This window comes from Notolepis coatsorum (assembly GCF_963971535.1).
Source record: "Notolepis coatsorum genome assembly, chromosome: 6".
Classification (NCBI taxonomy): Eukaryota; Metazoa; Chordata; class Actinopteri; order Aulopiformes; family Paralepididae; genus Notolepis; species Notolepis coatsorum.
Genome location: NC_140170.1, coordinates 150,998,327 through 151,010,449, shown reverse-complemented (window position 1 = coordinate 151,010,449; position 12,123 = coordinate 150,998,327). Strand labels below are relative to the sequence as shown.

The following is a 12,123-nucleotide window of genomic DNA, read 5'->3' as shown; positions in this document are numbered from 1 at the left end:
ATAAAATGCTCCAGAAATAAATAAATGCGTGGAGAAACGGCTTAGTAAAGCAGCCTCAGCACGCGAGCACACACACACACACACACACACACACACACACACACACACACACACACACTGTATACGTGCGAAATGAATCGTTCCAGAAAAGTAGGCTTCTATTATTCTAATGACTTGTTTTATTAGGTATTACAGTAGTAAGTCCTACTATAGAATAGAACATGACATATTAGCATGACATCTCATTTATTAATGTCAATACTGAACGACTGCGCAGTTGGCTCTTGACAAGTGTAAACTATGGATTAGTCGGTCGCAGTCAACCAGCACCTGCTAAGGGGTCAGACCCTTTAGCTCAACTGGTTAGTGCGGCTGCCTGTTCTGTGCTGGCTGACTATGGTCAAATCTCTTGGTTACAAGTTTTCTTTTTTTATTTCATTCATTTATGCATTTATTTATTTCTGGAGCATATATTTATCCACTCTGGTTGGATGGTGTATTGTACTTGTGCTGTATAATGACAATACATTTGAATCTAATTTCATTTTGAGATCAAATCGTTTCAGCTCTACCTGTTGAGTGGATCAGCATGGTGCAGATGCAATGCCAAACCTTTAAAGCTGTTTTGCACACGGCACATTTAGCCACTGTTGTGTTTACTTTCGCCTCAGTAACACCCCCCCGTTGATGATGGAGGACCGTGGAACGTTGGTTCTGCTTAACACTTTGATTGAATGCCCATCACGAGAATATTTTTTTTTTTTTTTTAATTAGCAATCTGAATTCATATTTCATCAACCGAGTCTACCGTTGGAAAATCAGCCACCCCAGGCGCTCAGATGTGAAAAAAGCGCCCCCTATCGTCTCCCAGATGGTAATTCACCCTTTTGGATTGGACTCAATGAAAATGAATGAGAAAAAAAACCCGGACTCCACATTTTACTTCTCACTCACGCAACCGGCGTCGATCAGCTTCACTCTGGACCCTCAGAGCAGCGGGGATTATGTGTTTTTACAGTATACGCGTGGGATCAATAAAAGGATAGATTTTTCGAATAGCGATCAGGAATTGGAATAAATGATTTGGATACCATCTGATCTCAGGTAAGGAATCTATGTTACCAGTCTTAGGATAATCAGACCCGTTTTCACAGAGATATAAGCTTTTATGTGATTATGTGATATGGCTGTTTGACTCTAAGAGCGATCAGGAACCAGCGTGCACATGTACACATATACTATCGATAATCTAGCGTTTATTTGAAAACGATTCATAAATAGGCCGACAAATAACAACGTTCTAGAATATTACAGTATGGGGTGATTATCATGGAATCCTCTTTTTTTTGTGAAAACAGGGGGTTTTCTAAATGCAATTTTTTTTATCGGAAATGAACCGATAAAAAAACAATCTGCTTCGACAATGTTGACTGGAAATAGGTCATTGATAATGCGACGGGCAGATTAGACACATAGCCATAATTTAAAACATAGATTAGGCGATATTAACGTTAACATTGGAGTGGATGTGGGCACTCAAGCACTAAATGAGCGCCCCCTGCTGGGCACTGAAAGTGTTAAATAGGTGTAAACACGGGCTGGTTCACCAGAAAGCACCAAGGTTCAGAGGCTCCAGAACGGAGCCGGAGCTTGAACCAGAGCCCTGCCGGTGTGAAAGCGTCCTGAGTATCTTACCCTATAATACTACCAGGGTGTCTGTGTGTCTTACCCTAATAATACTACCAGGGTGTATGAGTGAGTTTAGCATGTAAGTCACAGTATTGTAACCTAGTATCTTCCTCTACACCTACCTGTCAAAAAGGTGAAATAGGTCATCACTATGCACCCAAATATAACAAAAATTCCTTAAAAAAATATCCACTGAATGTGGATATGGAAACATTCTGAGTTTAAATGTCAAAATGTTTCTAGACTGTAACCATGGCAATTCTGTTGTTCGGTCAAATAAGACTCACTCCATTCATTTCTTAGAGTCCCTTGTCTGCTTATTTTCCCAGAGTCTGCTTATTTGACTGAAGAGTCACCAGCTGAGAGTTCCATGTCTTGGTTCCTTCCTGTCTCTGGTTAGTCATCTTTAAACACTTCATCATTGATTATCAGAGGAATAGCAGTTAGCCCTAGGCCTTAGGTGTGAAGGATTATGGGTAATGTAGGATAAGATAAGATATTCCTTTATTGATCTCCTTGGAAAATTCGGGCATTCATAGCAGCATAAGGGAGGGGGAGGGGAGGTACAGGTATGGACAGGGTAATAGTCTGACAGTTCTTACCACTCCATAATGATGAGCAGGCACTTCTTCCCGTGGTGCATGTTCTCATACAGACTGAGAATGCGAACAATGTAAGGCCCCCGGATACTCTCCAATGTAGCTCCACCTCTCTTCTGGCCTTGGGACAGTCATAAAGGATCTGAGAAGGGGGGGGAGAGGAGAGAGAGAGAGAGAGAGAGAGAGAGAGAGAGAGAGAGAGAGAGAGAGAGAGAGAGAGAGAGAGAGAGAGAGAGAGAGAGAGAGAGAGAGAGAGAGAGAGAGAGAGAGAGAGAGAGAGAGAGAGAGAGAGAGAGAGAGAGAGAGAGAGAGAGAGAGAGAGAGAGAGAGAGAGAGAGAGAGAGAGAGAGAAGATAGCAGCTGTGAGTGGAACATTTATACCAGTGAACGAAGTGGATTGATTTTCCAGGACAGGATCTGTTCTGTTAGGATCTGTTAGGACAGGACATGATCTGTTAGGATCTGTTAGGACAGGACATGATCTGTTAGGATCTGTTAGGACAGTATCTGTTAGGACAGGATCTGTTAGGACAGGATCTGTTAGGACATGATCTGTTAGGACATGATCTGTTTTTCTTTCTTATTTTTATCATTTGAATTAATTAAAGCCTTGGCTTTGTTTTCATAAGGCTGACTATCTGTTTGAACCACTTATTTCCTATGTATTGTTATTGTTGTGATTATTATTATTATTATTATTATAAAGATAATGTCTTGTAACAGTTACCATTTGAATACAAACCTTTTCAATGCAGGGTAATTTAAAATGTGTTGGCTACAGTTGATACAACTCTTCCAATGACAAATTGATCCATGTCAGGATTTGTTGTTGAAGATTTTACATTTAGCTGCAACCTGTACAACTATTACAGTGTACATTTGATCCATGCCAGCATTTAATGAAGATTGCTGCTAGTGTCTCCAGTCTGAGCCTGAGGCTGCCACACTGGAGCTAAATGTATTGCTTCAATCATTTGAAACAGAACACAGGATTAAACATCTCACTGTGAAAATAATTATTTTGGCACAACTGTTGGCCTAGTTTAAGTGTTTAATAATTTACTATTCACAGGGCTTTGCGGAGACTGTGGTGGAATTTTTGTTATTTATTTTTTATTTTTTAATTAACAAGCAGCAATTGAAGTTGGCTGCTCTAGAGTTTCTTTAATAGTTGTCATACAGAAGTACAGAATACTTTCATACAAAATGCTTCTTACTGTTACGCTCCAGAGACTGTGCTAGACAAGATAGTATCAAATAACATAGTATAGCATGTAAATTAGAAGTAGAAAATGAGGTCCCAGTGTTCAGTATAGACATATGTACAATGTTCGATGCAGAATAGACGTAACTGAGTTACCATATAATATACAATACTATGCAGTGTACTAATGTACAATACTATATAGTGCAAAGCAGAAATGGGATGAGGTACAATTTAGGTACAATTTACAGTAAGGTGTACGAGTTGTAGTGCAATCCTTCATCAATAAATATAAAGTGTGGGGAGTGGGTGCTACAGTGTGTTTGTTTAAAGTGAGTGTGTGCTATAAAGTGTGGGGAGTGGGTGCTACAGTGTGTTTGTTTAAAGTGAGTGTGTGCGTGTGGATGTGTGTGCTATGTGCGTTTGATGGTTGTTGTTGTGTAGTGTTCATTGTTCGTTGAGCAGCCTGATGGCCTGGGGATAGAAGCTTCTTCTGAGTCTTTCTGTGCTCGCCTTGAGACTCCGGTATCGCTTGCCTGACCGCAGCAGTTCAAAGAGGCAGTTGTTCGGGTGACTGGAGTCTTTAATGATTCTCTTAGCCTTGCCCCTGCACCGCTTGTTGTAAATGTTCTGGAGGGTGGGGAGCCCCCCTCCAATTGTGCGTTCGGCTGAACGTGTCACTCTTTGTAGTCTGCTTCGGTCTTGTGCAGTGCTATTCCCAAACCAGGAGGTGATGTTGCCAGTCAGGATGCTCTCTATTGTACATGAGTAGAAGTTCTTAAGGATCTTCTGACTGACTTGGAACTTCCTTAGGCGCCTGAGGAAGTAGAGGCGTTGTCGTGCCTTCTTCACAACACTGTCAATGTGTGTGGTCCATGTCAAGTCCTCGGATATGTAGGCTCCGTGGTACTTAAAGCTGTTGACTCTCTCAACCGGTGCCCCGTCGATGCTGAGGGGGCTGTAGTCCTTGACCCCCGACCTCCTGAAGTCCACAATCATCTCCTTTGTTTTGCTGACGTTCAGGGAGAGGCTGTTTTCCTGGCACCATCCCGCCAGGACCTTGACCTCTTCCAGGTAGGCCCTCTCGTCGTTGGCAGAGATCAGGCCCACCACCACTGTGTCGTCAGCCAATTTGATGATTGTGTTGCTACTCCGCTGAGCCACAGTCGTGTGTGTACAGGGAGTAGAGGAGGGGACTCAGAACACAGCCCTGGGGGGCCCCTATGTTGAGGGTGATGGATGAGGAGGTGCAGTTGCCTGCTCTCACCACCTGGGGTCTGCCCGTCAGGAAGTCTAGTGGTTAGCCTCAGCAGCTAGTAGCTACTGGGTGCTATGCTAGGATATCCACTGTGTACACTACATAAGGTACTATGGCTATGTTCACACTGCAGGCAAAAGAGACCTGAATCTGATATTTTCACGACAGTGTGAACAGCAAAAATCACATAAAATCTGATCTTTTCAATTCTGATTTGGGCCACTTTCATAGATCAGATACAGTTGTTTCTTTTGCAATGCGACCTCAGTCTGAACAGTCAGGTCAGAACTTTTACATCACATTCATCACAATTCTGTGGCGGGAGTCACAAGTAAAAAAAGTTATTAAGAAGTAAGTAAAAAGTAAGTAAAGTAATGTTCAGTCAATATACATATACAATATACAATACAGAGTAAAATGAGTAACAGTGAAGTACAATGCCGATATGAGATGAGGTACAAAACTTGGGGTAGGGTGCAAATGAGGTATGAATGTAGTGCAAATCTCTTTAATAATAGATACATATAAAGTGTGTTAAAGTGTCTAAAGTGAGTAAAGTGAGTGGTAAGGTGAGTGTTTGTTTAAAGTGAGTGTGTACATGTGGATGTGTGTGCAGTGAGTGTAGATGATGGGTTGTTGTTACATAGTGTCATTGTCATTGAGCATCCTGATGGCCCAGGAGTTCAAAACTTTTAATCCCTATCTGATCCGATCAGATTTTTAAATCCCATTTTTTGTGATCCAGGATCAGACAAATCGGCCAGATTTTGTCCTGGTATTTCAAAGCAATCCAGGATAGGTTCACCCTGATCCAGATTCAGACTTTTCAAGATGACTAGATCCTGAATATCAGTACTTTAATCCTACCGATCTCCATCTAGTGCAGGAGTCTCAAACTCAATTTACCTGTGGGCCGCTGGAGGTAGAGTCTGGGTGAGGCTGGGCCGCATCAAATATTATATATGATCTTTTAAATTTTTTTGCAAAATCATCTCTGCCTCTCTTTGTTAACTACAACAAGCAATGCTGTTTGTTATTTAAGATGAGGTCGGACTCGGCACTGACAGATTTGTGTTCATTGTGCTGCTTTTATAAAGCCTCAAATGACGGCTTACAATATTTCATGAAAGCAAAGTGTTTTGTTTGTCTAAGATTTAAAAAGGTTTAAACTTTACAGCACTGACAAAGTTGAACAAAGTGCTGTACAAGTTCCACGACATAAAAAAAAAAAAAATATATATATATATATATATATATATATATAAAGATTTTTATTTTTTTTTTAAACTTTGATGTCAAGTAGGGGGCCGCAAAATATCATCCAGCGGGCCGCAATTGGCCCGCGGGCCGCGAGTTTGAGACCCCTGATCTAGTGGATATGAAAAAAAGGATGACAAGGACCACATTGCAGAGACATCTATAATGTCTAATTATATTGTTAAATACATAAAGGACATAAAATCACAATGGAATTGTAATAAAAAAAAATACTCCCACTAGGGTAACAACAAAAAAACATTTATTCAAAGGCAGCTGATCATCCAGGCGTGCTTTGAGGGACTGAATTCTATGTGAGGTTTCAATTAGCTGAAGGTGATGAGTGATGACAGATGATGGACTTAAAAAAATATATATATATATTAAGATATTTATTGTTTAATCTAAATTACATTTATGATTGACAATATTTGTTGTGATACTTTTATGAACATAAACATTTATGTCATCAGCATTTGGTTGAAAACAAAATAGGCCACCACAAATGTGACCAAAAGATAAAAAATTTAATTGATTTGCCATGAAGGCTAAAATTATTTATTATTATTTCAGTTAACAAACTTTGCCATTTTATTTATATTGCCATTTATTTTTAAATAAACTGTATAGTACATTTTGCTCTGGTAATCCACTGGAAATCCACCCCTCTGGTGGGATCAAGATAATCCAGTTTTTTTGGGATCAGACTGATCCCAATCGTGTGTTGTCGGTTTGAACTACCCATTTTGAAGATTTTATCCAGATTAAAGCTTGGATTTGATTTCCTGATCCAATCAGATAGGGATTAAAAGTTTTGAACTCCTGGGCCCTGGGGATAGAAGCTATAAGTATTTGTGGTGATACTTCTGTACAAGCAGAACCTGAGGGGACGTCTCATAACCGCTCTGTTTGAAAGCAAATTGAAAGAAGAAATGTTTCTCATTCCTCGCCCCCATTATCATCATCGGCTCACAAGTTAACTGACCTCCACTGCACATCAACTTATAAATTAAACTATAAACAGTGACTTCAGTGTCAGTTTAGTGCTCAGAATTGCAGTGTGAACAAAGCCTATGATTGGCTCTCTGCAGAGCATCGGAGCAGCTGTGGGGAAGGTTATGAATAGACATTACGTCTGACTTTTGTAAGAATATCACAATCTCCACAATCTCCCTATGAAGGCATATAAATATGATAACAGAATTGTAAAAGGGGGGCGATCATCATGTCACCCACCGCTACATGATACTATTCCTCATATTGCTAGGGACCCTCAGGAACTCACTTAATGGGCCCACTTTGTCCCTAGCTGTGTTCTCCCAGTCACACATGCAGCTCAGTGCACACAAACAGTCCTGAAAGAAGACTCCCACACACACAACCGAGCATATATGCGAACACAAGCACACAAATGTGAACGTGCATGTCGTGCATGCACACACACACATGCACACACACACGGCAGGAGAGAAGCCTTGACATAGCATGGTGGTTATTTTGGGATATGACAGTGATAGAGGGGACTTCTGTTTCACAAGGAGTTCACGTTGCACTCTGGTGAGACACACACAACACAGCTATACTCATTCACAGACTTAGAACACACACTTACTCTGAACGTAAACTCTCAAGCGCTTGACATTTAAATCCTTCAGAGCCGTACGCTGCGTTCCAAACGGTGGAAATGCTCACAGAAACAGGGTTGGTTATACGTTAAAAATATAATCTATTACAGATTGCTGATTGCCTGCCAAAAATGATAATCAGTAACCTAATCCACTTGAATGCTCAAAGCCTTGGTTTTAAATCTCTAGTTGAAAGAGGGGGGGGGGGGGCTCACCCCAGAGGAGCACAGACTCTGTTTGGTGTGTGTGGAATTGAGAATGAGGATAATTTGTTTTACTGTCCTGATTGAGGATATACGGGAAATACTTTTGAATAAAATGTCCATTTATGTAGATTTTCTTGAGTGGGATGAAGATTTTCTTTATTATAATATTTTTCTTTTTTTTAACCTTTATTTAACCAGGTAAATGCTTGAGATCAAGGATATCTTTTACGAGCAAGATCTGACCAAAATCGTTTTGCCAAGCCTGGGAGAGAAGGCAGAATACAGAATACCGAGCTGTAATCTGTATTTATGTAATGTAATAATGGAACACTGCAACAGTATTTTTGGTGTCTTATAAACCCATGAGGGTTGGACACTTTGTGTGCATGACACAACAATAAAATAATCAATCAATCAAAAAAATTAAAATAACAAAAAATAATAATAATTAAAAGAAGAATGTCCAGTAGTATGTTCATACTCTATGGAAGCCACAGGGTGAGGTTTTGGGAGTGCAGTGCATCTCCTCAGTCATACAGTCAATGACACTTCTGGTAAAGGACATCATTACACCCCATAACTAACATAATGATGACACCAACTGAACGTAGATTTGATATTGGCTCTTACAAAACAATTCTTAGCATTAGATTCAAAATTCACTGTGGGTTATTATCCTGGAAATTATATTCTAACTAAATACACCTTTACTCTCTGGTGTGAAAGAGGAAGGAAGGCATAGCGTTGTGTTTCAGTGTCTGGTGATAAAAGTGGAAGTTGAAGCTTCCGGTGGTTCTCTTTCTACGCTACTAGTGAAAATACAGCTTGTGGCCACTGCTCTCATTTCCTGCATTAAAAGAGAATTGCCTATGAAATTAAATGTCTATTTCACTGGTCCTGTTCACCGACCGGTGCGTCAGCAAGGCAGTCCTGAAAGACCCCTGATATCTAAACGACAAACTGTTTGAGCTCATGCTGTCTGGCAAACGGTACCGCAGTCTCAGGTCCACATCCAAGAGAACACTGAACAGCTACTTCCACCGAGCAAACAGACTACTGACGGATAGACTATTAGAATAGATTAAAAAAGAATTATCACACAACCATACACACAAAAGCACCTTAGAGACTTATACACCATATACCTTGTATTGTATTGTAGTCTGTATAGAATATACGTTGTGTATTATGTTTAGTCTATAGTTTAGTTTATCATTTTAGTTTATAGTTTATTTAGTCTATAGTTATAGTTATAGCTTATATTTATAGTTTGTATAGATAGAATATACGTTGTGTATTATGTTTACAAATCTACTAAGGTTGAGGAGCCGGGAAAAACAAGCATCTCACGTTTTTCTGAACGTATGTACATTTTAAAAAACTGTGACAATAAAATAATCTTAATCTGAATCTGAATCTGGTTAAAAGGCATATAAACACAAATGAAAAGGTGAGTAGAGAGAGAGAGAGAGAGAGAGAGAGAGAGAGAGAGAGAGAGAGAGAGAGAGAGAGAGAGAGAGAGAGAGAGAGAGAGAGAGAGAGAGAGAGAGAGAGAGAGAGAGAGAGAGAGGATAGCAGCTGTGAGTGGAACATTTATACCAGTGAGCGAAGTGGATTGATTTTCTATGATTTCTGAAATGGCTACTGGGGAAAAGAGGAAGAACTGAGGGAGAGGTAGTGTGAAATAGGTGTTTCATAATTATAATTATGGTGTGTGCGTGTGTGTGTGTTTGTGAGTGATAGAGACAGACCAGTGTGTGTGTGTGTGTGTGTGTGTGTGTGTGTGTGTGTGTGTGTGTGTGTGTGTGTGTGTGTGTGTGTGTGTGTGTGTGTGTGTGTGTGTGTGTGTGTGTGATAAAGAGCGAGAGTGGGGGAGAGAATAAGGAGGTAGGACAGAGAGTGAGAGAAAGGGAGATAATTAATCTTGTGATGGACTTTGTAATGCGAGGTCACATTATGACTGCCCTCTGCAGACACCATTGGGGCTAAAAGCACACCTGTTGTTCCCGATCCCTCTATAGAGTGTGTAGACCAATCAACAGCATCCTCATCCTCCTCTAAACCAATCAGATCGTTCTCCCTGGCTGCTGTGGCAGACACACTGTGGACAGTAAACTGCTTTCATCTGTACCAGCCCCACACACACACACACACACACACACACACACACACACACACACACACACACACACACACACATACACATACACACACACACCCAACTACAACTACTAGGAACCTAAAAAGGACAAGAACTACGGATGAATGAATGAATGAAAACTTTATTTAACAGATTGCAGAATGGGTACAATACAGTACGGCTCAATACACACAATTGTTAAGGGGATGCAGACCAGAGAAAGACGTTTGTCTTGTTTACATCAGGGTCCCCCATTTTCAATTCATAGTGACATTTATGACATACACAACATACATGACATTTATGGCATAGGGACATACATGACATACAGGTATTTAGTACTGTTACATTTGTGACATACACGATATTCAAATGTACAGTACTGTTCCCCGTAGATCCTGACAGAGTATATACATATGATGGGGAGGGGACTGTACATTAGGAGGGGGTGGGTGGGTGGGAGAGAAATATACATACGGTGGGGAGAGAAATTGCGAATATATACATACGGTGGGGAGGAGACTGTACATTTGGAGGGGTGGGTGGGTGGGAGAGAAATATACATACGGCGGGGAGCGAATATATACATGCGGTGGGGAGGAGACTGTCTATTAGGAGGGGGTGGGGGTGGGGGGGTTTGGACATTTATGGTGGCCAGTTTCGAATTGCAGCCTCCCGTAGGTGCTCTTTGAGAGTGGTTTTGAAAGTGGGTAGGGATTCACATTCCTTTACAGCTTTGGGTAGGGCGTTCCACATTGATGTGGCATAATTGCGAAACGTGTTTAGTCCCTTGTTTGAGCCGAATCTGGGTTTAACATGATTTGTTGAGCTTCCTCTGGTGTTGTGGTCGTGGTATTCACTGACCTTTGGGAAGTATTTTGACATGTACATGGGTACCTTAGTCGTGTAGTGTATCTTGTGGGCCCTCATTTATCAACCTGACGTACGCACAGATATGTGCTTAACCCGTGCGTACGACCATTTCTAAGCAAAGTGTGGGATTTATCAATTCGAACTTGAACTTGACTTTGTGCTTATGTCTACGCACAGCTCTGAGCATGCTTAGCTGACGCCCAGTGGTAGAATATCGTTACTACGGCATATGCGCTCCTCAGTTCATGCATTAGTTTCAACGCGGAAATAAGCTTTCCGTGCATTACTTCCAACACTGGCGTGTTCAACTTCTGTATGACCCGTAATTCATTATAGTTCATTGTAAAATAGCGACAGTAGTGTAATTATAACGGGCTCATGCGGGAACAAGAGGTTGGCTTGCTTGTTTGGCACAGGGGGCAGAAGCAGAACACCCACCTCCAAACGCCATTAAATATTGTTTCAAATAAAAAGCGACATACTATTATTTTGTGTCATGTTTCCAAATAAGATTGGCCACAACGGAATGCTTTCTACTTCAATTTGTTGATTAGAATAGATTATCTCGCTCCGTTGAAACTTCACTGAGCTCAGCACACAGACATGATAATAATAATAACAACAACAATAATAATAATAGCTTCATTTTACATAGCGCCTTTCAAGAGACCCATGCAAGGTCGCTTTACATAGATGGGGGGGGGAATAACAAAGTAATAAAGATAGTGGACAGACTATGTAAATATGATGATGGGATTCAAGTTCGCGTTTTTATTGATCATAGGCATGCTGTCAGAGTATGGTGTCATAATCAAACATTCTAGAACATTTGTCGTCACAGATCATGTCATAATAGAACATAGGCTACATGGCATGGTCCATCGTGATATTGTGTAGACTGTTATTACTGTACCACCCATTGTGACAACAGCCTTGTGAGCTCCCGCACACAAACATGATGGAATTCAGTTTGTATTGATCACATAGGCAGGCTACATCATAGATGGCAGTGAGATTCATTGTTCTTGTATATGCTCTCGTATTATTGTTTATATAGGCTACCCAATACTGACATCAAAATAGATTGTATGCCTCTAGAAATCATATGCAGCAGGTAGAACATTTACGGAAAATCCGTCGCGATTTGGAATAAAATTGAGGAGAACTTTAATCCCTGGGTATACTATTAATCAAACAAAACGGAAAAAAGGCAGTCATATTCCAGCACGGTCTTTATTAGTGTTTGCGCTGCCCAGGCAGCAATGGTTAATA

The 12,123-nt window shown here is 40.7% G+C and overlaps 1 protein-coding gene across 1 annotated transcript in view; it reads right to left on the bottom strand.

Annotated features, from left to right (window-relative positions):
• Nucleotides 1-12,123, bottom strand: part of LOC311230361 (MAP kinase-activated protein kinase 2-like) — a 65,720-nt gene that overhangs the window by 34,147 nt on the left and 19,450 nt on the right. The window contains 2 exon segments of the mRNA XM_084316630.1: nucleotides 2,292-2,373; nucleotides 2,376-2,430. Of these exon segments, the coding sequence (XP_084172756.1) occupies nucleotides 2,292-2,373; nucleotides 2,376-2,430 (137 nt within the window).